General features: G+C 58.5%; 9 protein-coding genes across 9 annotated transcripts; 2 read left to right on the top strand and 7 right to left on the bottom strand.

Annotated features, from left to right (window-relative positions):
- Positions 1–908: 908 nt before the first annotated feature.
- B0H18DRAFT_616762 (uncharacterized protein) lies at positions 909–2,554 on the bottom strand. Its single transcript, XM_048038795.1, has 3 exons — positions 1,271–2,554; positions 1,155–1,202; positions 909–1,103 (listed from the first exon to the last, which is right to left on the bottom strand). Exons 1-3 carry the CDS (start codon positions 2,293–2,295, stop codon positions 1,034–1,036), a joined length of 1,143 nt encoding a protein of 380 aa, XP_047889941.1. The 5' UTR covers positions 2,296–2,554; the 3' UTR covers positions 909–1,033.
- Positions 2,555–2,909: 355 nt separating this feature from the next.
- Positions 2,910–5,422, bottom strand: B0H18DRAFT_1213547 (uncharacterized protein; the record flags this gene model as incomplete). Its single annotated transcript, XM_048036520.1, has 3 exons — positions 2,910–3,679; positions 3,735–5,261; positions 5,314–5,422. The coding sequence occupies 3 exons, from the start codon at positions 5,420–5,422 to the stop codon at positions 2,910–2,912; spliced, it is 2,406 nt and encodes an 801-aa protein (XP_047889940.1).
- A 1,338-nt stretch (positions 5,423–6,760) lies between these two features.
- Positions 6,761–7,514, bottom strand: B0H18DRAFT_1025770 (uncharacterized protein). The gene has a single exon (XM_048029774.1). The coding sequence runs from the start codon at positions 7,267–7,269 to the stop codon at positions 7,090–7,092; it is 180 nt and encodes a 59-aa protein (XP_047889939.1). The 5' UTR covers positions 7,270–7,514; the 3' UTR covers positions 6,761–7,089.
- Positions 7,515–7,522: 8 nt separating this feature from the next.
- B0H18DRAFT_1122164 (uncharacterized protein) lies at positions 7,523–8,467 on the bottom strand (the record flags this gene model as incomplete). The annotated part of the gene is made up of 2 exons (XM_048034463.1): positions 7,523–8,234; positions 8,292–8,467. The coding sequence occupies 2 exons, from the start codon at positions 8,465–8,467 to the stop codon at positions 7,523–7,525; spliced, it is 888 nt and encodes a 295-aa protein (XP_047889938.1).
- Positions 8,468–9,924: 1,457 nt separating this feature from the next.
- B0H18DRAFT_1086492 (aldehyde dehydrogenase) lies at positions 9,925–12,564 on the top strand (the record flags this gene model as incomplete). The annotated part of the gene is made up of 7 exons (XM_048032050.1): positions 9,925–10,017; positions 10,894–11,137; positions 11,166–11,261; positions 11,303–12,009; positions 12,062–12,136; positions 12,172–12,207; positions 12,238–12,564. 7 exons carry the CDS (start codon positions 9,925–9,927, stop codon positions 12,562–12,564), a joined length of 1,578 nt encoding a protein of 525 aa, XP_047889937.1.
- Positions 12,565–13,086: 522 nt separating this feature from the next.
- B0H18DRAFT_1025751 (uncharacterized protein) lies at positions 13,087–16,027 on the top strand. Its single transcript, XM_048029773.1, has 3 exons — positions 13,087–13,407; positions 13,461–15,032; positions 15,089–16,027. Exons 1-3 carry the CDS (start codon positions 13,170–13,172, stop codon positions 15,862–15,864), a joined length of 2,586 nt encoding a protein of 861 aa, XP_047889936.1. The 5' UTR covers positions 13,087–13,169; the 3' UTR covers positions 15,865–16,027.
- A 350-nt stretch (positions 16,028–16,377) lies between these two features.
- On the bottom strand, positions 16,378–17,758 carry B0H18DRAFT_1025746 (NAD-P-binding protein). The gene is made up of 5 exons (XM_048029772.1): positions 17,473–17,758; positions 17,313–17,416; positions 16,738–17,251; positions 16,550–16,668; positions 16,378–16,494 (listed from the first exon to the last, which is right to left on the bottom strand). Exons 1-5 carry the CDS (start codon positions 17,552–17,554, stop codon positions 16,420–16,422), a joined length of 894 nt encoding a protein of 297 aa, XP_047889935.1. The 5' UTR covers positions 17,555–17,758; the 3' UTR covers positions 16,378–16,419.
- Positions 17,759–21,433: 3,675 nt separating this feature from the next.
- On the bottom strand, positions 21,434–21,653 carry B0H18DRAFT_843660 (homeobox domain-containing protein; the record flags this gene model as incomplete). The annotated part of the gene is made up of 2 exons (XM_048039524.1): positions 21,434–21,451; positions 21,522–21,653. Coding segments are annotated over 2 exons (150 nt in total), but the record flags the coding sequence as incomplete, so codon positions are not given.
- Positions 21,654–25,625: 3,972 nt separating this feature from the next.
- B0H18DRAFT_616617 (uncharacterized protein) lies at positions 25,626–26,649 on the bottom strand. Its single transcript, XM_048038794.1, has one exon. The coding sequence runs from the start codon at positions 26,472–26,474 to the stop codon at positions 25,812–25,814; it is 663 nt and encodes a 220-aa protein (XP_047889933.1). The 5' UTR covers positions 26,475–26,649; the 3' UTR covers positions 25,626–25,811.
- Positions 26,650–27,165: the final 516 nt, after the last annotated feature.

The following is a 27,165-nucleotide window of genomic DNA, read 5'->3' as shown; positions in this document are numbered from 1 at the left end:
AATCATTCTCCTCGACACATCTCCTCGGTCTCCCAACCCATACCCTATCTCATCCCGCCCTACCCAACTTGAATGAATCCGTAACGAAGCCAATCCTTGTCCTCCTGCCCAAAGAACTTCTCCCCAGTCAGCCTGATTCCAAAGACGGCATGGAAGAAACTTACTAGGGTTATATGGCGCAGCGAGCGAGTCTCGAACCGATACAGCTGATGAGCGCGTCGCCCGGAACGTCGTTGATAGACGTCCCGGTCGACTGTCACGGAGCATGATTTCACTGAACGAGACGTGGATAGAATCCTCGCGAGCCTCTAGCGTGCTTCGGGTGCCGAGCTGGCGCGACTTGGACGTGTGCGGACCAACGTCCGAGCTGAGCCTGCACGCGGCTCGTTGATCGAAGCTAGGCTTGAGCTTGAGACTTGGTGACGAGCGAGGACGGACGACGGCGAGTGGACGGCGGTAGTGTTGCTGGTCCAATCCGGCGCAACGCGCAGCGTGAGAGGAGGAGCACCGCCGAGAGAGCATATTATCCACTACTAGAGGTCGTCCTGAATAGCTGCGCAGATATACCATAGGGGGCTTGGACGAGAAAGGCATCGAAGATCCGGAGGGTAGCAGCGGGGGGACGAGGATTGAACCAGGGAAGGAAACCAGAGAAATACGACCGAGCTTGACCAAAATGGCTTGTAGACGACCCAGAGACAGTGAAGAGCCGTTCGCAGAGTGGAGCATTTTCAAATTCTTGCAGACTTGACTTGCAAGGAGTGTGAGGGGACGCAGGAAGTGATGATGAATGGACTAACGGATAGACAGATACCGGAGTTCTTGCAGATTGAGGCGAAGAGGCGAGGCAGGAAATGGTTGGTAGAGGAGCTGGGAATGTTCTTGCGATCCAGACTAGACAGAGGCAGCCATGCGTGAAGATAGAAATTGAAACCGAGACCGAAACCAGACTAGAATGGCGTAAATGTTATACTGACGCGACATCAATCTGCGAAGACGTACCATGCAAGGATTGGGGAAGTGGAGAGACCTCTTAAAAGGGCACAGAGGAGTTAATACCCTCTCCAGCCCATGTGGCAGCTGCGACGAAGGAATCCTCCTCACTAGGGAAAAGTTGAACACATGCCACACAAGGATTATCGGAAGACACGTACACTTCGAAGTCGCTGTCGGAGTCAGAAGAGCGAAGGGCAGCGTCGAAGCTAAGTATCGGCGCGGCCGACCTGTATGAGCACCCAACGCCAAACAGGTCAAGTCCAGAAACACGCACCTCAGGTGCTTGTCCCTGCCTTCACGCTTGTGCTGCTCTTGCTCGACTGGCTCTTGCTCGTCGTCCGTGTCGTCAGCCTCCTTCTCGAACCCACCGTCCAGCCACCACGCGAACAGGGCGGGGACGGGGAGCACGATGATGGGGTAGAACTTGTGCTGAGGCGCACCGAGGAACTCGCGGAAGGCCTCCAAGCACGCGAAGACGAACGAGAACAAGCCAGATCCAGTGTCTTGCTTGCCGCCCTCCTCGGGAACAAAGGAGTCGACGGGGGCCGTAGGGCACGGCACCGCAGAACGGAGCTCAGGAGAGGCCGAAGAAGGCGAGGGGCCGTAGACGATGGTGGGCTCCGATACGGCGGTGGAGGTGGGGAGAACGAACGAGCCAGTGGCCGAGGCGACGTACTCTGCGCCGATGAAGCACCTTGCCGTCGTGGTAGTCTCGCTGACCGCGGTGGCTGACGAAGTGATCAACGACTCGGGCTCCGATGTGTGGGACTCCGTGGGCGAGTCCGTAGAGGACGCAGTACCGACAGTAGAGCTCGAAGGGGCTGACGGAAGGACACGGAAGTCGACGTCAATGTAGCACCGGAGACGAGGGTCGGTCGCGTTCAGGTAGGATGCACCATTCAGGTCGTCAGCAGAGTCCAGCGCAAGACCAAGGCCAGAACCAGAGAGACCAGATGGCGTGTAGTCGTCCTCGACGAACCAGTCAAGGGAACTGATGTTGTAGGGAGCGTCGCCAGGCCAGAGGGTGGAGGTCCCGTTGGAGACGTACCAGTCCAGGTATTCGCCCGCGGTGTACTCGCCTTCGCCGAAGATCGTGTGCAGTTCGAGCGACGAGCCGGGCGGCGTTGGTGGCCCATAGTCCCACACAGAGAGTGAAAGCATGGGAAGCTGGAAGGACTGCAACGCCACGTCCATGGCATTCTGCACCTTGCCAAGCCCATCGAGGATGACGTCCTTGCCGTTGAAGGCAGCGTAGATCAAGACCAAGGCAGCGAAGAAGAAGGAGGATACGATCGGCATGATGGCAGTGAACTAGTTGGCGATGGTAGAATAGGACTGTAGTGCTTTCCGGAGGCGGGATGGCGGGGGTTCAAACGTTCACTGGAGAAGGCTGGATAGCGTTGAGAACGGTTTATATCCTGCTGGCCCGGAGCGAGGGCTGACATTGTCAGCCGTCCGCCGAACGGTAAGATAGAGCTTGGAGAGAGCCCAGGTGGGCGGGAGGCTGACGAGGCCAGCCCCAGCGCTGGCTTTCCTCCGGGATGCTGCTGGTCGTTATCAGAGGCCGACCCATCCGCCTCAACGGAGCCACAGCCAAAAGACGATCTCAGATCGAGATCCACGCAAGATCAGGGCTTCGGTATGGATTGCACGCATTTCAATCGCGTTGAATTGAGCATGAGCACTTAGAATGGGTAACGAAGGACGGAGGAACGTTCTGTCATAGGTGTCACTGTTCATCAGGAAATCGCATTCGTGTCGCCCAATAGTCTACATAGTACATAGTATCCAGAGCGAACCTCGGAAAAGGGACAAGATACAAGACAAGTGTGCATCTGACTTGGAGCCCACTACGATGCAATGAGTCCTTCACTACAGTTGCCGGGTACTCCCTACGGGACCGCTCAACGCCATTACGGCGCCGCAACCCGGTGAGCGTCGGCATCTGGAACATCCTCCGGCGCACCCAAGATTGCCATGAACCTCGCATAAGTGATCTCCTCATCCCTCTGCTCTTCGAGCTTTGTAATCTCTTCCACATCAAGGTCATCTCCCATCCGCGCCTCCTCGTGCAGCCGCAGGATGAGTACGGCCCAGGTCTCCACCTTGCCAAAATGCTTGTAGAGAGTCCATACCCAGCTCTTGGGGGCTATGAGCGGTTTGAACGCCGGATCGCAGTCGCGAAACGTCGCTCTGTATACGTCGAGGCTCGAGAGAAAGTTCTTCTTGTTGAAACCGATCTCCACCAGTGTCTCGCGCTCCCAACCGCTCAGGTGGCCGAACTTCCGTTTTCTCAGGTTGAGCACAGCGCAGACGTAAACAAGCACATAGAAGAAGGCCTCGAGGTCATGGCGATACAAATGAAACGGCGGCGGCCCGACGCGCAGCAAATCCACCGCCATAAACGGCCCCGTACCGGTGCGGTACCTTGGCTTCTTGGGCTCTGCGTCGGCCGTCGTTGTGGTGTCATCAGCCGATGTGTTCGACGCGGATACAGGTGGTTCTTCGGCGCCAGCACACTCGTGAGCGCGCGTCGTCGGAATGTTACCGTCGATGTTCTCCTCCGCGAGATCCCAGTCGCAAAGAACACCATACAGCTTGCCGTCGATGCGGATCCACATGATGTTGTTCGTGCTGATATCACGATGCAGAATGCGCGACGTCGTCCATACCCAATAGTGAGCTACAACTCTGGTCAGTCAAATGCAACAATTAGATACAACGATACTAGCACACACCTCGCACGACGTCAGTGTACACCTTCTTAAAATCTTCAACGGACTCGACCGCTTCGAGCCGTTGGTAGCACTGCATTACCAGCACCCGGCAGACGCGCTCGTCGGCCTCATCACGGTCGAGGCCCATCGCAGCCCGAGGCAGCTTCATCTCCTCGATCGTACGCGTCACGGAGCATTTGAGGTCCACGATGTGCGGTAGGTACTGCCGCTTCGCCTCGCTCAGCCTTTTACGCACCGCGATAATGAGGGAGTCCTCCGCCGAGCGCAGCGCATCTGGCCAGGATATCTTCGCTACGAGCTTGTCAGTCTTGAAGCATCTGTACGTGTTCGTCTTCGGCGTCGCTTTAATTGGGATGATGCTTGTGCCCCGACCCAGCGCTCCAAATTGTGTGTATATCCACCTCGTCTTGCCGTCGACGTCGACGTCGAATTCGAACGGCTCGGGCTCAGAGGCATCAGGCCGCCGCGCCGTTATACACAGCCGAGAGCCCTCGTACCGCTCAAACTCCGTCTCCTTCTGCTTGTTCTCCGGAAAATGCAGATCAGGGAAAATCCCCATACCGTGCACGTCCGCCTGGCCCATAGCCGCGATGCATCTCACGAAAAGCTCACGTTCATCGTGAAGGAACCTGAACTTCCTCGTCACTACGATACCCATGCGATCGCCGTAGTACAGGCACATGTTGGTGTCCTCGACCAGCCAGCCTATCCCGAACGACCGCACGTTGGACGACATCATGTGGTTCATGTATCGCACCGCTTGTGCCTCGTTGTGCGTCAGGTCGAACTCCTGAGGCCGCATAGGAGTGTCCTCCTTAGCCTGTGTGTCCTCGGCGGCAGGAGCGTCCAAGTCATCCAAGGGCGTACACCGTGCTCGCTTCGCCTTCGGCAGTTCGGTCCCGTCCTCTGCAGAAGTTCGTTTGCGTTTGCATGTCTCCGCGACACGATATGCGTCCGTATCGACCAGCTGTAGCTCCGTGCGACTCAGTACAGGGCCAGTCTTCGTCTTCTTGACCTCCAAGAAAGCGGCCTCGAAGTCCCATTGCGGCCACTTTCCACGAGTTAATTCCCCCGTGCTGAAGGTCATATCTACCCTCTCGTCCTTGTACTTCGTGTCGCGCCTCCTGAACCGCGCCGGTAACACGCGATGTTCGCCTTGCCGGTCGCTCTTTGCACCGTACATTTGGTCCAGCAGCCCGTTAGCTATCTTTGCCAGCGGAACGGAACACTTCTTCTCCCTCCGCTCCAGTATGTAACCACGCAGGGACACCTTGTCGAAGGAGGGCGGTGCGGAGCTTTCGCTAGGTCTTCCCGCGCTTGTGAATCGTCTCGGTGGCACATCCTCGCGTCCAAAGCCCCAGACAGCCTGGATAAACTTCGCTGGGTCGAAGTTCCACACGATTTTGTCGCGGTATTGCTCCTTGATCCAGTCCTCGTGCCTCCGCCACTGGATGCCGTTGTCGCTGCTGAGAACGCCGCCAGTGTGCACGCTCGACTCGGTAGGCATCGAGTGAGGCTTGCAGAGAGCTGATCTTGGTGTCAGCGTGCATTCGCCATGGCTTGCGGGTGTTCAACGTACCAGTTATGCGGAGTTCGCGCCCAGAAGGAGTGTCCCTCGGGGCTGGGCCCGTGGGCAACGAGGTAAAGGGAATCATAGCTGGATAGGCGTCAGAATCGTTATACGGCATCTTGGCCCAAGAAATAGAGAGGAATCAATGTGCGGGGACACTGTAGTCTCCCCGAGGCAGACCCTACAGAAATACCTCTTTGACGGAGGAGTATTTGGTCCTGGGACAAGTACTGAAGGGTGGAATGGTCAATGGACTCAGAGAACGGAGGGACGCGGCATGAACGGTAAATATTTCGTCTTTGGCCATGTTTACTACCTGGGCCACGTATTTTCAAAGTCAGATACTTGTTTTGGAGAACAATGCGGTTGTGGTTGTGGCAACGTTGAAGTAGTTGTCCAAAACGGGAACAACTTAGGATCGCGTCCACTGACCACGTGGCCTTCTTCCGGGCGCGGCCGCATAAACGTCGACAATGTTTTTTTCTTATACATGACAATCCGTGCAGCAGAGTCACAATTAGAGGCAGACTTTAAGTGAAGACGCTCAGCCTTGGAGTCCAGCGGGGGCGGCACGCACTGTGTGTAACATAGTCCTGCGACTCCCTCCTGGTTTCCGGGAGTGCCAGTGCTGTGAACATACCATGTATGAGCCGTTTCCGAGACAGTTGACGACGTTAAAAGTACACAGCTCCAGCAAATATTGGTCGCACCATGTCATCATCGCATAAGAAAGAAGCGGACCCGGTCAATGACATCCATCAAGACTGCCTCCCCAGCTGCGACACCATCCACGATGTCAGGCCTAAGCACTGGGATTGACTAGACAAAACGATGTTCTTACTCATCTCGCGCGAAGCAAACAAGCCGAATAAGACATTAAATGGATCAATTATCCACAATTCCAGATGTATACAGGCAGGCACCCAAGACCGGTGACAAAGAGACTGTCTACTAGGACAAGAGCCACCCACTACCACCGCGTCCGGCAGTAATGAGCAGCTGCCATCGCGCCGCCGACAGGAGATGCACCCCAACACCGCGTCCAGTGTTAGAGCACATCCCCTACCATTGAACGCCGGAAGAATATGTAACGAAACGAGAGACGACTCGGAGGAGACAGGGGCGAGAGAGGGAGACAGGGTACGAGACGAGGCAAGAAACGGGGCAAGACTGTGACGAAAAGGTACGGGCACGAGGCGGCTACACGGGTGAGGGGAGGGGAATCGAGGCGCAATACAGATAGAGATGTGTTGACCGAAGACGGCGCAGAGCGGAGGTCAAGCTGTGAGCGCGGATCTCAAGCAGGAGTCTTGACGTCCACAGCGAGATACCGGAGGTGACCAGGGAGACTAGATGAAGCATGGGAGAGGTGGGTAGCCAGATGAAGCATGGAAGACGCGGCAGGCCAGATGAAGCATGGAAGCCGCGGCAGGCTAGATGAAGCACAGAATAGACAGGGGACTAGATAAGGCATGGCAGATGGAGGCAAGATGAAGCATTGAAGAGATGGGCGGGCAGGACGTTGATAGACCTGGCCTAGATATTGCCTAGAACGGCGATGCAATGCTGACAGACGAGGCGTGCGGGTTCTTGCGAGTTGTATGGCGTCGAGATGCGAGATGAAGGTGACGCGGGGTTGAAAAGTTGCTGCGTGGATACTTGTTACATATGCTTGCGAATTGAGAAAACGAGGTTTGAGATGAGGCAGAGGTGCAGAAGCCGTAGGTGAGGAGACCAGTAATGAAGCCATGAGGGCAGGTAGGAGAGAGACGTCGCCTGGGGTTCCTAGGTATTTGAAGAGAGGCGGTCACTTGCTGTGCAATGAGATGTAGGACCAGATGGCGAGATACGAAGCCTAGGAGCCGAAGGTAAGAGACACGAGACGGAGTAGACAGATCGATGAAGTAATCCAGGAGACAAGAGACAGGCGTGCTTGATCCAAAAAGTCCAGATAGGGCGTTCCATCGTAACCAGGATTCGAGAGACAAAGAGAGGCAGTGTAGGCTGTTGTACCGAGTGAACTGAAAAGTTGTCTGCGAGCAACCAGATGTCCGTCAGTTCAGACAACTATGCGAGACGAAAAAGGTACTCACATAGATAGACAAACCATTCGAGGCGTCGAGAAGCGCACCGGGCCAACTAGCGTCGTCACCAGTACGACACTTGAAGTAACACATCAGCATGAGCAAGCCAGCAGTGGAAAAAACGACATACCCAGCTAGCCAGGCGCGCCACCCGGCCTCAGCAGCACGACAAGCTCGCTCCAGACCGTCCACCATGGATCCTCCGGCAAGTCGTCGTCCGCGGGGAAGTCGGCTCGTCGCGGTGCTACCATATACCGGTGCGCATCCCAGTACCAGGCATCGTGATCCGGACCCACTAGTTCGTTGAACAGCGGGTACAGATCGCTCTGACGAACACGTCGTGGAGCACGAGCTCGTCGTCGGGCCCTCACTACACGCGCCAGCTTGAATATGAGCAGATCCAACAACAGACAGGCCAAAGCCGCTACCAGGAAGAATGCGACCACGCCAGCGCCGAGAGCCCAGATTCTGGTGGTTCGGGTCCACGTTGCGGACTGGATGCGAGCGGCGGTGGAACGCATCGTTGCCTTCACCCGTCCCCACTTGCGGATCACTTTGCGGCGCCGCGCTGCGAGCTTTGAACCGAAGGTAGGCGGCGGGACTGGCACTGGCTCGACAGGGTCAATCGTCAGCACCTGGCCTTGGACCTCGACGCGCCAGGCCAGCCAGTCGATCGGGGTCCATTCCGGCTCTTCCTGCGCCTCCTCCTCCTCGCGGAACCACCGATATTGATCCAGTCCCCAGTAGTGAACCAGCATCCCCTTGGTGTAGATCGGAATTGGCGTCACCGGGACCTCGCCGTACGGCGGCGACCATGATTCACCGGGGGGCTTGCCAGGTGACAGGCTGCGCAGCGATTGACGAGCATGAGCACAACGCCAGTATCAAAAGTACCACACTCACAGAGCAGGACACCAAACCATCTCCAGTGCCTTCGGGCCGTAGAACACGGTGCTGCCTCCGAACGTGATGCAGCGCTGTGCGGTGTGTAAACGAATTTTGACCACCACCATACCACTGAACCGAGCAATGAAGACGAGACCCGTGAAGGCATAGTAGAGAATTGGTAAGATGAGCATCGCGGCGGTGATACAGAGTGAGTCTGCGGTGACGCGAGGCGGGGCGGAACTGAATGAGGAATAGTGCGGGCGCACGCCGCCTTTTATACCGGGGCGGGGCGAATTCTGACAGAACTCTATTCTTGTTGAATGCGATTAAACAATTTCCTCGTGACCGACGCGTCGCGACGCGTCAGTCACGGGACTCGCAGCCTCGCACGTGTGACGTCGCACGCACGCTACAATGTATACACCGATTATACCACACCGAAGTCCGATACAACACCCAAGAGGGGGGCGATAACAAAATTCCAGACGTCCTCCTCCCAAATCCCAGAGACCCCGAAGACTGGGTAGGGGGGGGTACCCAGTCTTCGGGGGCAGAGCTCCCGTTGGGGTCCCGATAACGAGCGCCCAGGTACAAGTCCTATAAAGGAAGTTCCTTCGGCAATATCAGGTGACTAGCTCCTTTGCTAATGCCGCCAGCGAAGTGCTGTTATATGACATTGGAGACCGCAGGCTGTAAGTGCCCTGAGAATCCCTCAATGATTTCTAGAAAACTTCTGGGCACTGTGACAGCATATTGTATTCGCCAAACCATGATTTGACCCTTCGCCCGCTGTGCATGTTGGCACATAATCATAGTAGGTCATGTCTGGGGCGTCGTTGACTGTCATAGGGAAGCATATTGAGTAAGTGGTAAGGCCAGAGTGACGGAGTGGGCACAGTGACGCCGTAGGTATCGTGGTTGCTAGTTCGATCCCCGGTAATCTTTTTAAATCATTTTGGCCCAATTTGCGTCACTGATGCAAGTGAGACACGCGCCATGTAACACACGTACTTACCCGACGCGTAGCTCACATGACCGTATGCTTCACGTGTGACTTAGCGCATTTCGTACTATTCAATTCCTCCTCTGGATCTCCTTGTTTATGTCGACTTCGGACCCTACACGTGTACTTAGCATACTTCTCAGTACACATGCATGTTTTCTAGAGTGAGATGTGCAGAATGTAGTAGCTAGAGACAAAATTCAACGAAAGCGACTGCACTTCACGCTGGTGGCTGAAAACCGGACCCCGTACACCACCCCCCCACCCCCCTTTCGTGAGGAGGACGTCTCCGATTCAGATCTCGCCCCCCTCTTGACAACACCAGTTGCCAATCGAGCATCGTTGAGTTACCAGCAGCAGCCCTCTTGTCGCTGGTGAGCGGTCGCAGACACTGGGTCCATCACTATTTTGATCTCCAGGCCCCCAGTGTCGTGAAGCAGTACTCAGACTTCTACGACCACATCTCCGTGGCACGGACAACGGTCTGTTCCTTGGCCAATGTCTCTAGCGATCTGAACTACGGTCTGGATGTCTCTCGCAACGCCTTCGATCCCGGGCCCGCTATGGAATGCATTGATACGAACTCACCATATAACCTCACGCAAGAAGGTCACAAAGCTGCGGCAGGCTGCAGAGCAGCATGGCATGTATGCTATCATATGCTACGGAGGATCTCCCGGGATCATGTATACAGAGGGTAATGCGGATGGGGTGAAGCGATGGGTTGACTCTGTGCACGTACGTCAATCAATTACTGCGTGATATAAACATTTGGTTGACTAAACTGCGCTGGTGTGCACTGCAGCGACTGCGTTACAAGGACTACCAGCTTGCTGTCCGCCCGGCGCCGCTTGTGCCGGAGACACAAGGACAAGGGATGACGTCTTCGTCTGACGGGAAGCGCACCATCCCCGTTGGACTGTACGAAGTCAACAGCGTCAAAGAGTTCGGCGCTGTCATGCGTGAGCGAAGCGTCTGGGCGTGGTGGCGGAAAGGCATGGGCTACGCGCCCGGTTAGGAATAGCCCGGGCCAAGTCGGGCAGTACATTTCGAGTCGTGCTATATCTCAGGAGAGCTCGTTCCTCTTGTTCTGGTTCGACCTGGTAATTTGAGTGAGGATGCCAATCATCATGGGTGAGTCGAACATCATTGATCGCATACACTTCGCCAAGCTCAGTAGTCGGCGTAGCCAGGACCACAATAGTTGTTAGTAGTAGCCTATCAGTACAAGACCACGCACACGTAGAGACCATAGCCTTCCAGCACGCCGCGTGCGTATGTACGCACGGTGACAATTGTAGTCACAGATTACGATCCTACTAATGACGTCACGCACAGCTGGGACAAGTACCATATCCTTTTGCCAAACTCGTCCGTGCCACTATCATTTCAGTGGTTTCCTCGATCCACTGGTGCTCGACAAGAACTTACCAGGATCGACGCTGCCTCTTGCGCGAAGACCACGTACAAGGACCGGTGAGACAGTCTTCCCGTAAATATAAAGAACCTAACCTGGGTACGTCCTCGATACATTCATCTCCCTGCCGATATGTCTGCGTTCAGGCCTGTCAATAATAAATATATGACAAGGAATAACACGCACACTTTCCGAAGGTGAAGAGCGAGGTCAAGGCGCCCTCGTTCAAAGGCTGCCAGTACCTCGTGAACGGCGAGATCAAGACGTTCACGAAGACCATCGAGCCCATTGCTACCGCCATTTATCCCGGTGACGAACGGGTTAAGATCTCAGAGTTTGCGAGGTGCGACAAAGACATCGCTCTCGCGGCGCTTGCGGCTGCCCATGCCGCTTGGGACAAAAGCAGGGGGCAAGTGGCCAAACTCGACGATCCAGGAGCGCGTGAGGACGACGCATGCTTTCTTGCAAGATTACACGGCAGCGAGGGAGGAGATGGCAGAGCTGCCCATGTGGGACACCTGTAAGTCGAGGCAGGATGCGGCGGATGAGATTGACCGGACTACTGGTGAGTTCGATGACCATGATTTCAACGCCTGACCATGACAGGTTTCATCGAGGACACCATCAACGTGGCGATCAAGCTCTACAATTCCGAGACCAAATTCGAGATCAGCTCCGGCGTCGCCACGCAGATCCGGCACATGCCCGTGGGGTTCGTGCTCGCGTCGGGTCCCTTCAACTACCCGATGAACGAGTGTTACACGACGTTCATCCCCGCGCTCATGGCGGGGAACACCGTTACCCTCCGCATCCAGCGCAACGGTGCGTCGCCGCACTTCCCGACGCTGCGCATGTTCCAGAAGCACTTCCCGTCCAGCGCGATCAATATCTTCTCGGGCTCGGGTCGCGAAATTATGACGCCGCTCATGCAGAGCGGCGGCATCGACTACCTCGCGTTCATCGGCCGCTCGAGCAGTGCGAGCGCCCTGATCAAGACGCACCCCGAGCCGCACCGCTTGCATAGCTTGCTGCAAATGGATTCAAAGTACTGCGCGATCCTACTGGAGGACTCGGATATGGAGGCGGCGAAGCAGTGCGCGAGCGGTGCTTTCTCTCTGAACGGCCAGCGGTGTACGGCGATCAAGCTCATCGGGGTCCCGGAGAACTGTGTGGCAGACTTCGTGCCGAGATTTGTAGAGGCGGTGGATGCGCTGAAGATTGATATGCCGTGGGACGCGGACGCGAAAATTACACCGCTGTGCGAGGACGAGAAGCCGAACGGGCTTGAAGACCTCATTGAGGGTAGGCAGAAAGTCGGTCGAACTTGTCATTACACGGATGCAGATATACTCATATCGGTTGTAGCATGGCGCGCATATTCTGAACAAACACGGCGCGCGGTTCGCGAAGCCGCTCGCTAGCCCTACCGTGGTCGGGCCCGTGACGAAGGACATGAAGCTCTACCCGAAGAGCAGTTCGGCCCCATCGCACCCATCGCGGTGTACCAGGATGTCAACGAGCCACTGTCATGAATTGCAGAGAATAAGTACGGCCTGCAGAGCGCTGTCTTGGGATACGAACCCACGGCTCTGGCTCGCGTTGTGGACGCGCTCTCTATGGCGGAGGGCCGCGTGAACATCAACAGTCCGGACAAGCGAGGACCGGACGTGTCTCCCTTCACTAGAAAGAAGAATTCGGCCTTGGGCATGACAACCGCGAAGGAGGCACTGAAGCGGTCTGCGATCCCAACTGTCGTTGCGACGACTGTAGGTGATCAGAGGGATTTGGCAGCTGTAGAGGGTTTGATCGAGAGTGGAAAGTGCAACTTCTTCAACAAAAACTTCGTCTTCCCGCCTTCGTCAGGGTAGTAGCAGGCTTTTGTCCGTGACTTGAGACGCATAACATACTTAACTGTTTTATAGCCTAAGGTAGCGGACAAACTTACACAGAAGGGACTTTGCGAGCCGCTCCGTCTGCGTTCTCGCGTCGTACTTGGGATCCCTGGAATCGGATATGGATCAGTAAGGGCTGAATGGTATGCAGCGAAATCCATTACAGTCATACTGTAGTGCCGACAAGCTCGATGCAAACGTTTCAGTAATTGTCAATGGCGTTGACCACGCAATTCACATTTCCCATGAGACGGATCGGAGGGCGGTTCGACAACACTACAAAATTCGTTGCGTGTTGACAGGCAATATTGGCATATGAGACCGTCCTCCCCCGCTCGAAGAGGTCGCGTCCAGAGTCTGCCTACGTACGGGAGACCAACCTGCAATGGCGTGCATCAAATCGTCCTGCCTGGACCGGCCAGTGAGAGTCCAGATCAAAGTCACGTGATCGACGTACGCGATCCTTGTTCCCGTTTTGGACAATCACTTCAACGTTGCCACACTAGTACTGCCACGAGCCTCTGTCCATTGTCCGCCAAAACAAGCATCTGACTTTAAAATACGTGGCCCAAGTGGTAAACATGGCCAAAGGCGAAATATCAACCGTTGATTCCGCGCCCTTCTGGCCTCCGAACGCTCCTCCGTTCTTCGTTGACCATTCCACTCCTCAGTGTCCCCGCGCGTTCATTGCTCTCTACTTCTCGACCAAGAAGCCGCGTAGCGATTCCAACGCGCACCCAGCTATGTATCCCTTCGCCTCGTTGCCTGTGGGCCCGGCCCAGAGGGACAAGACTCCTCTGCGCGACCCCCAAGAAACTGGTATGTTGATCACCCGTAAGTCATGGCGGATGCACGCTGACACCCAAGATCAGCGCTCCGCATGCCTAACTCGACGCCTGCCCAGCCGAGCGCGCACAGCGTCCTCAGCAGGGAAGACGGCATCAAGATGCAGAGGCACGATGACTGGGTCAAGAAGCACTTCCGCGACAAAATCGTGTGGAACTTCGACCCAGCGAAATTCATCCAGGCTGTCTGGGGCTTTGGGCCCGACGATGTACCGACGAGATGGTGTAGCAACACGGGCAGACGTAGCAGAAACTCCGCCCCGCTCTCCTTTGACGAGGCGCCTAAGCGTGTCTACATACTGGAGCGGTGGGAGAGGGAGTGTTACGAGCCGCTGGCGCAGATAGCTAACGGGCTGCTGGACCAAATGTACGGCCCGAAGAGCAGCCAGCGGCGCGAACGTCGCGCGTTACCGGCGCAATTCGAGAAACGCGACACGAAGTACGAAGGCGCCTACACGGAGGAGAAGGTCGATATGAGCTTCAGCACGGTGGCATTGACTCCTGGAAAGTGGCCGCAATGGGACTTCGAGGCCGCTTTCTTGGAGGTCAAGAAGACGAAGATTGGCAAGCTACCGAACCCCGCAGCGCCGCAGCAGGTCAATACGGCCGCAGGTCGGGCCACGAAGAAAGGAAAGCGCAAACGAACGTCGGCAGAGGAGGGGACCAGGCTACCGAAGGCGAAGCGAGCGTGTACGCCCACGGATGGCTCGGAGAGAGCCCAGGATGGTCCCGCCGCCGACCACACACAGGCAAAGGCAGACGCGGAGCACGTCGAGGACAAGGACGACCCCGTGCGACCTCAGGAGTTCGACCTGACGCACAACGAGGCACAAGCGGTGCGATACATGAACCACATGATGTCGTCCAACGTGCGGTCGTTCGGAATCGGCTGGCTGGTCGAGGACGCCAACATGCGCCTGTATTATGGCGATCGCATGGGCATCGTCGTGACGAGGAAGTTCAAGTTCCTTCGCGAAGAATCTGGGCTTTTCATGAGATGCATTGCGGCTATGGGCCAGGCGAGCGTGCACGGTATGGGGATTTTCCCCGATCTGCATTTTTCGAAGAACGAGGAAGAGGAGACGGAGTTCGATTCATACGAGGGCTCTCGGTTGCGTATAAGGGCGCGGCGGCCTGATACCTCCGAGCCCAAGCCCGAGCCTTTCGAGTTCGACGTCGACGTCGACGGCGAGGCGAAACGGATCTACACAGAGTTTGGAGTGCTGGGTCGGGGCACCAGCGTCATCCCGATCAAGGCAAGACCGGACACGCTCGCGTACAAGTACTTCAAGGCCGAAGACCTCGTAGCGAAGATTTCCTGGCCACATGCGCTGCGCAAGGCGGAGGACTCCCTCATTACCGCCGTGCGTACGAAGCTGGGCCAGACGAAGCGGCAGTATCTACCGCACATCGTGGACCTCAAATGCTCCGTGACGCGTACGATCGACGAAATGAAGCTGCCTCGGGCTGCGATGGGCCTCGACCGTGATGAGGCTGACGAACGCGTCTGTCGGGTGCTGGTAATGTCGTGCTACCAACGGCTCGAGGTGGTCGAGTCTGTTGACGACTTCAAGAAGGTGTACGTCGACGTCGTGCGAGGTGTGTACCAGCGTTTATGTGTGTCATTGCATCCGACTGACTAGTGTTGTATGTAGCCCACTACTGGGTATGGACGACGTCGCGCATTCTGCATCGTGATATCAGTACGAACAACATCATGTGGTACCGCATCGACGGCAAGCTGTATGGCGTTCTCTGCGACTGGGATCTCGCGGAGGAGAACATCGACGGCGGCATCCCATCGACGCGCGCTCACGAGTATGCTGTCGCTGACGGACCACCTGCATCCGCGTCGAACAAAGAGGTTCATGGCTCCGCCTCTGCGACACAGGCCGATGCGGCGGAATCTGAGTTGAGCGATTCGCCGAAGAAGCCGAGGTACCGCACTGGCACGGGTCCGTTCATGGCCCTGGACCTCCTGCGCGAGGGACCGGCCCCATTCCACCTCTACCGCTACGACCTTGAAGCCTTCTTCTACGTGCTCGCGTATGTCGGTGCGGTGTGGGATCCGGAGAACCACAAGTTTGGCCACCTAAGCGCATGGGAGCAGGAAACATTAGTGGATATTGGGCGACGCAAACAAGAGTTCCTGAAGGTCCGCGCTGTCTATGACAGAACGTTCGAAGCTGCCCATCCGACTCTGAAGCATCTGGCGGCTTATGAGCCACAGCCAGGCTGGATCACGAGCCTCGCTGCTCAATTCAGCGTGATCGAAATGCATACGAGCACGATCGAATCCTTGAGCTTCCAGGGCGGTATCAGGCAAGGTACAAAGTACAAGGATAAGATCAAGAGGATTGAGGCCGAACGGGAGACCGAAATGTCGTACGAGATATTCATGGAGATCCTGGGAGCACCTCTTGATATCTAGGATGATATTATGGGCGAATGGTTACCGTGATAGATGTTTCCGAGTATCAGAATTCCTTAGTCCCCGAGGGAAAGCATGTGTAAACGACCTATGTCTATAGTCTGAACGTCGAATTGGAGCATCTTGCATCTTGTGTTCATGTCAATGCATCCCGACCTCACGCAGTTATATATGTGTGCATGCGTTCGTCAGTATGAGCACCAGAACAAAGGTCATTCCTCGTCCACCGAGCACTGCGAGATGCTTCAGTGAAAGCGACCAACCGATAGTCTGCCAGTGCGAGATGTTTGGAGAAGGTAGTAACTCAGGGGGTTGCTCGGACGGCGTCTGCGCCTTGCGTGCAACTGCGCATATGTGGCGACATTGAGCTGTATTGGTATTGTTTGGGCACCTCTCACAATCTTTGATTCCGCTCAACAATGCGGGCGATGTTGCCAATGTGAGCAGCAAGTGAGTAGTATACGCAAGTACTTACGGTACCCTTGGCCGGGCGCGCTCACCGAAGCCCTATTGTCACGGTGGTGGAGCCATGTATAGACTTCTGTATGATACATCTCAGAATACGGAGGCCATCGACAACAACCTGCCTCCGTCGATCAAAAGGACGGCTCCATCTATATAAGATCCAGCCTATGGTGTATGCGCTCGTCAGCACGCTGAAGAACCCCTGAGTGCAATGACCCACCTTACTCGCAAGGAAGAGCGTGAGCCCCGCCATGTCATCGGGCAGGCCCAAACGCCCTACAGGTGTTGCGGCCTCAGCAGCTCTCCGGGCTTCATCAGTCAACGCTGCATCAACCATTTCTGTAGAAGAGGCAATCGGAGCATAGGCATTCAAAGCGTCATCCCAATCGCGTGAAGAACTGGACCCACCTGACGGAAAGATGCCCGGACAAATTACGTTGCTCCTTATCTTCCAATCCTTGAAGTAGTGCGCAGTGAGCTTTCCGAGGTGGGTTGCTGCAGCCTTGCTAAGGGTATAGCTGAGGCTATATACAGAGCTCTCCTTCCGCAGGCTTGCAAGGCTACTCATCGTCAGCACCTGGCTGCTCACGCCCGAACCTCCGTCGCCGAGACTGCGCTTGTTGCCTTCGTGAAGAAGCTCGAGGAAGGCAACGGTGCAGAACCACAAGGCAGCGACGTTCACCTCGAATGTTTTGCCGAAGCTGTCGAGCGTCTCGGTGTTCCAGAGAATTGTCTGCAGCGGCGTGATGTCGTCGTTAGCCTGCGCTTGCGTTGGCAGTTTAGGCTGCTGCGCTAGCTGAATACCCGCGTTATTGACCAGGAGGTTGATGTAACCATGTCTGGCTTTGACGGTGTCCACCATGGTCTTGAGTGATTCCTTAGACGTGACGTCTCCTTGAAGTGGTATCATATTTCCATGTTTCTGACATATCATTGTACATGTCAGACACACATGCAGAGTGAATCCGACAACGCTGACATACACTATGTTCTTGGGCAGCTTTGTCGAGGACGTCGGCTCGACGCCCGACAATATAGACGATCGCCCCGTTGTTTTCCAATGAGGTTGCGATCATCAAACCGATGCCTGAAAACCAAGGTTGGAGTCACAACTGCGGTGGTCCGCTGTAAGCTGGAACGTACCCGTCCCGCCTCCGGTGACTACTGCTATCATGCCCTCCACATTGAAGAGCTTGGGCACGTCACTGAGCGCTGTGGAGGTCATTGGAGGTCGCTGTGCGGGTGCCGTACGAAGATGAGACCACCTTCCCGGTCTCCCGACAATATATATGACGACGAGGCGCTCACTAGCTTTTGATACATCAACTGTGCCGCTCCAAGTTTACTGTGATGATAAGTTCCCTTCGTCGCATGAGTGCTGTAGGTGAAGCCCGGAATCTCGGAGCTCCGGGTCTGAGGCGGGTGAGCTGTTGAAATCAATCAGTACTGTTGGGCGTCGAAGTTCCTTAGCCTAGACGCTCGTAGAGATGTTGCATAACTCAGTGCAGGTGCATAGTACCTGTACTTGCACTTATCGGAGACGGTTCGGCCACGCGTCGGGTTACGGTGATGATACAACATGCAGCGTCCGAGACAGACACTGGAGCGCGGGTGCTAGTGTCACGGCCACTGCGAAGCAGGCACCAACGAGTCTATATCGACCATGCTGAGACTCAGAGACAAACAACGCATGTCAATGGGTATATCGGTCTAGCTCATACACTGCGCGTTCCACGGTGTCGGCGAGGAAGCCTCGACGATCATGAAGGCCGACATCCACTCACCTAACATTGCGCCTTAGTAGAAGTCTTCAGCGTTCTGCCCGAAGACTCGCTGTACCTTCTCTGCGGCTCCGATGGTCTGACAATTGGACGTCAAATTTGATACTGGTGAAGCGTTGCGCAACGAAGGTTAGTTGGTTCTGTTATGGGATGATACCTATACGTACTCACAAGTTACTGCCAACGAAGACATCTGGTTCTTGTGCCGTCACAAAACCGAGAGGATACTAGAAACGCTTCGTGGTCAGCGCTTCAGCCGCAGGAGGTATACATCTCAGTCCGCCTACTCAAGCTCAGCACCTTCAACTCGTGAAAACCAGACTCGTGAAAACCAGAACGTTGACTGTACCTTCACCGAAGTTCCCGCCACCCACGGACCATTCAAATTCGACGGCAATCGTGGTCACCCACACGGCCACACAAAATAACGTAGTTGTATGTACAGTACAGTGGTTATAGCCAGCAAACAGCGACAACGAGCGTGCACGACAGTAACGACAGAGACACATAACGCACACCGCAGCCAGCGTACGTTACCATCACGGATCCGAGCACGACAGCCAATAACTATAAAGTAAATCTATCGTAAATATAGCACGCAACCAATTGCAGGAGAGTGAGGGGAGGGGGGAGTGAGGGGAGGGGGGAGTGAGGGGAGGGGGAGTGAGAGGGCCGGGAGGGGGAAGCGACATGGCGAGAGATGGAAGAGAAATCAGTTGCGGAGGGGAGACAGCGAGAGTGCAGAAATAGGGAGTCCGTGGAAATAGAAACCCGAAGGACTAAAGTGATCGAGAGAGATGATTGGAATATATATAACACATTGGGGGAAGGACAGGAGAAATGACGCATCGACGCAGGTCAACCGCATCAGCCACGAAGAGCAGAATGTCAAGCAAGAGGCCGGCGAAGGCGCAGAGGCTGCAACGGACCAAGACAACACTACGCAGGTATACAGTATTCACACGCCGGCCCACTGGGTTGACGAAGGCACTCGCGTGGCGGGGGCGCATCACTAGTACCCATCCGCGTACTCGAAGCCTGCAGTCGCCGGCACGCAAACATTCTTCCCCGCGACCGTCGCCAGTTCCATGGCGCCGCCTTCATAAATAGGGCTCAACGAGCTCGTCTGGGTCTCGACCTGTGCGTACGACGCATACGGGTCGAGCGCGTAGCTGTCCGGGAACACCTCGTAGTCGCCCGCGTATCCCTTCCCCAGCTCTTGCGGCGGCTGATACACGTACGGCGCAGGCGCAATGTCGTACTGTCCTTGCGGGCCGACCATCGAGGCGCCGGAGCCGATGGCACCTGTCGACTGCTCTGCTAGACGGGGCGTGGGCGGCGGGTCAGCATATGCAAATCCAGAAGGGAGGTGACACAGCATACTTGTATCGTTGCCGCTCTGCCGACGACCCACGTCAGCCCTCGTTCAAACACGGCAACATCGCCGCAGACAACGCACCTCTTGGCTCTCGGGCGCCTGCAGCGCGTACGCCAGCTCGCTCGAACTTGAGCGCCGGATCGTCGACGCGCCATGGCCTGTCATCTCCTCTCCGCCATTGGGCAGCCCGGGACTAGAGTGCGGCTGCGGGTTCGAATATCGGTGCGCCTGTGTCTGCGCCTGCGACGGATGCTGTACGGTGGAGCGGTTCCCGACGACGAGTTCGGAGAACTGCTCGAGGAATTGTCCGGAGGCGCTAAGGGAAGACACAAAACCAACCCTCCATTAGCAAACCCATCCTCGCTAAGCCCCGGTCCACCATACATGCGTCGTGAAGCTGAGCAAATAGGGTTCTACGGCAAGGACGAAGTCACGGGGCGCCCACTAGCACTCATACACGCGCGCCGACGCCCTCGCCCGACGTCACCCCCATAAGCCAGCGCAGCGCACACAAGAACACCACCCGCGAATCACGCGACGCCGGACCGCCCCCACAGACAACAAACCCATCAAGATCGAGCAGCGCAAGGCAAGCACACCCACAAAACAAAACAAAAACCCCACTCACCAACTGCCCCTCCGCCCCTCCATCTCGCCGCCCTCCTTCGGCCCCCCGCCCTCCTCGCTCGGGTACCAGCTCGTCCAGCTGCTCTCGCTCCCGCCCGCGCCCCCAAACTCGCTCACCCCGCTCACGTAGCTCGCCACGCTCGCCACACTCCCGAACCGCTCCCCGCCGCGCATCCGCTCCCACTCCGCGTACCGCGACTCCGCCTCCCGCTCCCGCTCCTCCTCCGGCTCGCTCGACGCCGACCCGCGCGACTCGTACCCCGGCGGCGGCGCCCCGAACGAGAAGCCCTGCTCGGGCAGCGGCCCCGGCGGCGGCGGCGGCACCGCGCGCGTCGAGCCCGCGTACGGCCCGAACCCGCCCATCGCCTCCGGTGCGCTATACTGGCGCACCATCACATCCGGCGGGGGCGCGAGGGGGTACGGCTCCCCGCCCGCCGCGTACGACGCGCGCCGGAGCGCGGGCTGGCCTGGCGAGTGCGCGAGGACGTGCAGGCGGGACGCGGGGCTGTGCGCGGGGCTCGGGCGGCGGGCCAGGATCCCGCGCCCGTTCGCCGCGAGCGCGAGGTGCGCGTACGGGTGCGCGCTCAGCCGCATCGCGTGCGCGTCCGTCGTGGCGATGCTCGCGCGGCGCGCCTGCATGTCGTACGAGGCCGCCTGCGCGCTGTTGTACGTGTTCCCGGCACCGTACGCGTTCGTCCTGAACGACTGGCCGAGCGGGTCGACCGCCGCCGCCGGCGCAGTGCTCGAGTTGAGAGGAAGGTTCGGGAGCGAGCCCCGGCGCAGCGCGAGGAGGTCGTGTGCGGGCGGAGCGAGCGACTGCCCGGGTCCGATCTGGTATGGCGAGTATTCGCCTTGGTTGAAGTAGGGCCCATCCTCCTCGCCGGCAGTGACAGTGGACGGGCCGAGGTCCTCGGAAGATGCCCCAAAGGGAGACGTGAACGCGACGTTCACCGTCGGGAGCGAGGGCGCAGGAGCAGCGACGTCCTTGTCCGGAGCGCTGATCCCCGGCGTCTCGGTGCTCCCCGAGGCGGACGAGTCCTCGGACATCTCTGAGTACCCAGAAGTGCCTGTGTTTGGACGGCCTCCCTGTGCGTCGCCCACCGATTCGGAGTGAGCCTGCGGGGGAGGAGACGGAGAGGAGGGTGGTGAGGAGGCGGATTTGTTGGATGTGTCGTTTGACGCAGCGCCATCGCGCCGCGCCGCGACCTTCTTCGCCTCATTCTTCACTTTTGCACGGCTGAACGGGGCAGTCAATCAATCAGCATACATGCGGCCGGACACACCGCGAGCAACGTCACACGAAGGAAGCCAGCACGCACCGATTTTGGAACCAAACCTGCAAGGCGCAAACACCGGCGATCAGACTCCACCAAACCCGCCCGCGAGCAAGACAACGCGGCACGCACCTGTACCTCCCTCGGGGTCATGCCGAGCTGGGAGCTGAGCATCTTGCGCTTCGCCGCGCTCGGCTTCGTCTCCTCCTTGAACATGATCTCGAGCACCTTGAGCTGGTCGCGCGTCGTGCGCTTGCGGTGCTTGACCTCGTTCGGCACGTACGGGTAGAACGAGCGCATGTCGACCTGCGTCGGGTCCATGCCGGGGCGGATGAGGTGTGGGACGCACGTCGCGCCGTGGTGCAGCGCGGGGTGCTGGGAGAGATGGGGGTGGGGATATGGGTGCGGGAGGTTGCGCGCGTGCGGCGGGGGACGGGGGCCGGGCGGCGACGAGAGATAAGCTGGGTAGGAGGGCGGGCGGGGCGCGTGGGCGAGCTGGATGTTCGGGAGGGACTGGGAGTGGTACGGCGGGTGGGGACGCGCCTGCAGGTGGGGGTGGGCGGGCTGTGTCTGCTGGACGTGGAAGATGCCCACCGCTTCGGGGCGCGTATGCGTATGCGGGTGGCCGGCGTAGGCAGGCTGGGACCCTTCACCGGGAGCGGCATGTGCGAGGGGATCCATTTATAGCGAGGCTGGAAGAGGGATCCGAGGACGGAGGTGGCAGGGCGAGCCAGGACGCGGCGACGGGGATGGTTCGGTCAGGATCGGTGCGATAGCCGTAACGTCACGCACGGGATGCGGCCGCGGGGGCTGTAGCGTCTGGGAGTCGACAGGGATGGAGCAGGGGCAGGGAAGGAGGAGGATCCTTGACGCGACAGGAGAACGGAGGCGTCAGCTGCGGCCAGGGTCTCGGTCGCAGGCTTGGGCAGGGCTGGAGGACGGAGGCAATTCAGAGCATAGACGACGGGTAGGTTGTGGGCGCAATGTCACGGCCGTGGACGGGCGGCCAGGAACGAGAGCAGAAAATGACAGCGAGGTCGGACTGGCGAATGAGCGAGGAGAGGCACAGAGCTAAGGGTTGTGTGGGATGGCAGCGGGTGGCAGGCAGGGGGCAGTGTGTGGGACGCGGTGGAGAAAAGGGATGGCGGGGGGAGACAGGATCTGCCCAGTGCGCTGCGTAAAGGAGCGGAGGAGGACTGGGACTGCGAGCAAGTCAGGAACACAGCGGGCGGCTCGGCAGCACAAGCGCACTGGCACTGGCGAAGATGGCTCACCGGAAAGGGTATAGCGCGCAACACAGCTGATGCGTACGCTCGGCGCTGTGATTCAGATGGGCTCTCGCGTCCGTGCGTGGGGGCTAAGAGGGAGCGCGGACGAAGGGGAAAGCCAACACGCTCGCAGGAAGGAGGACCAGGCGTCGGGACGCGAAGACGACGCGGTCGGTGTGCGGAGGCGGAGAGAGCAGCGACTGCTGTCTCACTCCCGGGCAGTTGCCGGACTGCCTCTCGGGGCCAGATCCAGATCCTTACGTAACGCAGCTTAGCACGCCCGATCGAGCCGCCCTCTGATCGACTCTCCCCGCCACCATCCTCGCCTCTCCCGTGACGCTCTCCTGCGACTCTCCCAGCCACCATCCTCGCGGCCACCCTCCGCTGCCATCGCACCAGCCCTTCTCGTCCTCCACCTCCACGTATCGCCTCTGATCCCCGTTCGATCCCCGCCCGCACACAAGGCTAGATGAGTCCCACTCCCCCCGCAGCTTCGCCTCCACGGCGACGCCAATCATAGCCCTCGCCAGCCCCCCGAGGGCGTCCCACCCGACAAGGGAAGGCCCTCTCCCACTCCCAGCACGCGCACCTACCATACTCGCCCGCACCCGCAGCAGATCGCGCCCAGGCGCATGCTCGCTGACAGCCAGCGCGCGCCTCGCCCCTTCGCGATCGCCCCCTCCCCCGTTGCTTCGCTCTCCCCTCCCTGCCCGCTCCCCGGGCGCCCTGCCCATCAGCGTGCAGCCTTCCCTGACGGCGTGCATGTGCTCCCCGCTTCCTCGCCGTCGCCCGTGCCGCAGGATCAAGCACGCCCCTTCTGATTGCCTGCAGCGTGTGGCTGCCGTCGGGACCCGGTGTTCGGGATACACCCCCTCACGCACGCCCGTATTCGCCGCAGCGCCGCAGTCGATTCAGCATCCTCGCCGCTCCCCCGATCCCAGACGCGTCGAGCCCGGACCTAATCTGCTGTGCCCCTAGCCTGCGCGCAGGCAGCCGCGACGCGTTTCAGGTTCACGGACTGCTCGTACTCTGTATACGGCCCCAGCGAATCCGAACACCACACTGTCTTTGCCTGTGGAAACGCACCTGTCAGTGCGTCCTGGGCGTCCTGTCGATTTTTTTTGCCTCCTCGCGCCGCACCGAGCAAACGGCCATTGGCTGGCCAAGGGTACGTCCGCCAATCGCAGGGGCGCTTGGTCCCGCCGGGGGCAGATTCCCCATACGGCGGCGAGATTGACGTCGACTGACAGCTGTCTGTCCTCCGTCTTCGCCCAACGCTGTAGTATGTGCAGCGCTGCCCGAATCCGTCTCCCTGTAGCCTCGCACACGCCAAGCCAGGCCTCCCGCCCGCCCCGGTGGCCGGATGCCATACCCGTCCGTGGGCACCACAAAAGCCGCCGGACGCGGGAGCGGGGGCGAACGCGGCACGATACATTCGGGCGCAGGTCGAAGGAGGAAGTATTGCGCTGCCAAGTTCCAAGGATGTCCCTCCTGCGTGATAGGCTTCTCCCCACTGGCTGTAGTGAGCGTGAATGCGGAGCGCGAGCAGCCAATCATGCCGGCCTGTGGTCTGCATGCTACGGCCCCCAGCGGTCGTGCCGAATCAGACGATGGGCCTGGGTGCGCCGACGGCGGACCCACGTCCTAGTCATCATACGGCGACCGGACGCTATAGACGTCGTCGTGGCCTTCCCCGCCTCGCACGGAGCAATCGATGATCAGTGTCACGCCGCGGACACTGTACGCGCGTGTTGCCTGCCCCACCTCCCCAGCCGCGGCCTCAGTGCCTGCACACTGCTCGCGGACTCGGGGCGCAGTCACTCAAGACGACTGATCCCAGCCGTACCCCGACGTGCTGAGCGGACGCCTGGGCGTGTACACCTCGCTCCCGTCGCCGCCCCCTCGTTGTTCGGAACAGATGATATAACACACGATCAGTGTCCACCCAGCCCAGGGCCTCCCGCTCGCACTCCCATCGCCTCGGCAGGTGCGGCCTCACTCGCGGGCTCTGAGCAGTCGAACAAGCGCGTCCGGGTCCGATCCTCGAGGAGTGTCCCACCCGCACGCTATACCGTCCCCGCGCACGCAACGACTGTCACCCAGCCACTCATCCGACCGCCGGCGGGACTCTGGGATCTGACCGGGACTACTGAAGGCAATTCAGTAGTCACGGTCCGACCCCAGCGTCCCAGACCCCGCATACGTCGTCGCCGCACCCCGCATCGCCGCCTCGTGTGTACGAGCCGCTCCGCCAAGCCAGCTCCGCCCCGAGATGACAGTGAGACGGCTTCCCCGCACACCGCGATCGTGCACCGATCATCGATCGCCGGCGCGGCTGGACCCTGCATACACACTGCCGTGTAGCTGAGGGTCCAGGAGTCAGCGGCACCCGCGTTATGCTCTACTTAGTACGCCGCGCAATATGACGGCTGCCCTCGGCGAACTCGACGTGAAACCACTCTGCTTTTCTACTGAGGCCGAGGGGGAGGCCGTCGGTCCTTGCGATGGGGTGAGCCAGCATGAGCCGCAGTGCGTTCACTCCGAGAAGATGTTGAGCATCGGTGCGGATGTCGCGGGAGTTCAGCAGAGGTGTGCGGAGTGCGCCGCCTGAGTGGTACACGATGTCCTCGGGAACGCACGTATGGTCGACGTTGACGATGCTGGCCTCCGCATCTGCGAACTCGCGCAGGGGCCCTATCTCTCCCATCGCATCATGATGTATGTGCAGGATTCCTCGTGGATTTGCGTTGCCGAGGTTCTCGAGGATGTCTGTTACCAACATCGTTCAAGGGAAGAGTGTACGGCAAGCCTATGTTGGCTCCTCGTCGAACCATACTTCCGTGTGTACATCGCGAGCCTCGGGGACGGGTCACTCGCTGGATTCGTCCAGCAATGATACGCTACCTTCGCCGCAGTCAAACGAACCGACTGTCGCGTTTACGTTCGACCCCCGCGCTCGAGCGTTCCACAAGGATTTGCGGCGTCCCACTCGTGATACGCATGACCAAGGACGCAGTCGGTGTCGTTATCTCGTTCCTTGATATTGACAGGCCGTCAACAACCTGAACAACACTCCACAACGCACGCCGTTCGCGGACGCGACGGCCACCTATCGCACCGACCACTAAGCTCAATGCAGTGCCCGAGCGTCCAGTCAATCCCAGAGCGGACAGACTCCCCGCGGGCCCGTGCCGTGCTCCCGTTCCTGGCTCAGGATCGCTCCATCGCACGCGGCCCCACTCCCTGCACCGTTGGCCAACCAGATCGTCGACTGCCCCACCCCACCCAGGGGCAACCTTCGCGGAGGCTTTTCGTCGCCGAATTCTGCTCGCAGTCCGCGTCCGCGCCCGCGTGCAGGTACCACACCCCCAATGTCCGACCGGACGCAGCGAAGAGCCTCGACTCGGAGGCCGACCCGCGCCTGGTGGCTTGTTCTGGAACGTCCCATGCATCTGCTTGACGCGTTGACAGCTGTCCGCAAAGTTCTGCTTGGTCGTGATGGAGCTTCGCGGGATCTTTGTGTCTGCGCAGGCCTGCTTGCCCGTGCAACAACGCCCTGCGTCAGGGACAAGCATGGTGTAGCTGCGGTAGCACGCACCCGGGCCTGCGATCCGTCCCTGTAGCTATCGCCAGCCTCAGGCTTCCCCGCGATCGCATGCGCGCAGCATCCAGCGTTATAGCGTCGGACGCAATGTTCGTTTTCGTTCTGCAAAGCTTCCTTCACACAAGGCGAGTCCAATACCATGTCTCGCTTGTGTCTCTCCCGCGATCGTTGTGCGATCGCTCTGGTTGTGGTCGAACCTAGTATGTACAGCATGTCTAGCCTGGGAGTGCCCGCTCCCTAGACCCGGCTGTGTACACAAAGCATGTTCCATTCCGTTCGCATGCTGTCCATCATTCCTTGCGATCAGATGTAGCCTTCTCCCGAGGCGGAGTGCACGCACGACGGTCGATCGTCGCGGAGACGCTAACCATCTGGTTCTGCATCCAGTTGTGACCTATGCCTCTTTGGACGAGCTACAGAGGAACCGCGATATCACAATGTGCTGGACCCTCGGCTAGACATCGAAGTTCGGGGGCCCGGGATGCAGCCCGGACATGGTGAATGCGGCCTATCAGCCTCCGACGTTACCTGGGGACGAGCACTTTGAGGTTCATGATCCCGTATGTCTTGTCCCATGCTCCGCGCGCTGTGGGTATCCCGAGTCGCTGCTGTGTCTGCTGAAGTCAATGTTTTGCTTGCATGGAAGGTCTGGAAAGAGAGTTGCGTCGGCTGTCACGAATGGAAATATGCTCTTGTCCGCTGTCCAAGCGTCTCCGGACACTCAGTCATATCCCTTCGTACGCGGTACACAGTTGACAGAAACGGGTACATTGACCGCTGGTGAACCGGTGAACTCTGGCTCATTGTTGCGCCGATGTACTCTAGGTACAGTGTACACCTTCGTGGCGGCACCAGATATAGTAACTCACCGTCCAGCGAAAGTGTCCGCATAACGAACAACGTT

Source organism: Fomitopsis serialis, assembly GCF_022376445.1.
Source record: "Fomitopsis serialis strain Sig1Antser10 chromosome Unknown B0H18scaffold_72, whole genome shotgun sequence".
Taxonomy (NCBI): Eukaryota; Fungi; Basidiomycota; class Agaricomycetes; order Polyporales; family Fomitopsidaceae; genus Fomitopsis; species Fomitopsis serialis.
Note: the sequence above shows the minus strand (reverse complement) of the source record. Positions and strands in the feature narration are given on the sequence as shown.

Excerpts from the sequence above, each read along its gene's own strand:
- B0H18DRAFT_1025751 (XM_048029773.1), top strand. The coding sequence starts at position 13,170 with ATGGCCAAAGGCGAAATATCAACCGTTGATTCCGCGCCCTTCTGGCCT. Across the intron at positions 13,408-13,460 it reads GCGCGACCCCCAAGAAACTG|CGCTCCGCATGCCTAACTCG; the intron begins GTATGTTGATCA and ends ACCCAAGATCAG. Across the intron at positions 15,033-15,088 it reads GTACGTCGACGTCGTGCGAG|CCCACTACTGGGTATGGACG; the intron begins GTGTGTACCAGC and ends TGTTGTATGTAG.
- B0H18DRAFT_1025746 (XM_048029772.1), bottom strand. The coding sequence starts at position 17,554 with ATGACCTCCACAGCGCTCAGTGACGTGCCCAAGCTCTTCAATGTGGAG. Across the intron at positions 17,252-17,312 it reads AAGCTGCCCAAGAACATAGT|AAACATGGAAATATGATACC; the intron begins GTATGTCAGCGT and ends ATGATATGTCAG. Across the intron at positions 16,669-16,737 it reads TCCGGGCATCTTTCCGTCAG|AAATGGTTGATGCAGCGTTG; the intron begins GTGGGTCCAGTT and ends CCTCTTCTACAG.
- B0H18DRAFT_1025770 (XM_048029774.1), bottom strand. The coding sequence starts at position 7,269 with ATGGAACGCCCTATCTGGACTTTTTGGATCAAGCACGCCTGTCTCTTG.
- B0H18DRAFT_616617 (XM_048038794.1), bottom strand. The coding sequence starts at position 26,474 with ATGCTGTACATACTAGGTTCGACCACAACCAGAGCGATCGCACAACGA.
- B0H18DRAFT_616762 (XM_048038795.1), bottom strand. The coding sequence starts at position 2,295 with ATGCCGATCGTATCCTCCTTCTTCTTCGCTGCCTTGGTCTTGATCTAC. Across the intron at positions 1,203-1,270 it reads GGCAGGGACAAGCACCTGAG|CTTCGACGCTGCCCTTCGCT; the intron begins GTGCGTGTTTCT and ends GCCGATACTTAG. Across the intron at positions 1,104-1,154 it reads TCCGACAGCGACTTCGAAGT|TGAGGAGGATTCCTTCGTCG; the intron begins GTACGTGTCTTC and ends ACTTTTCCCTAG.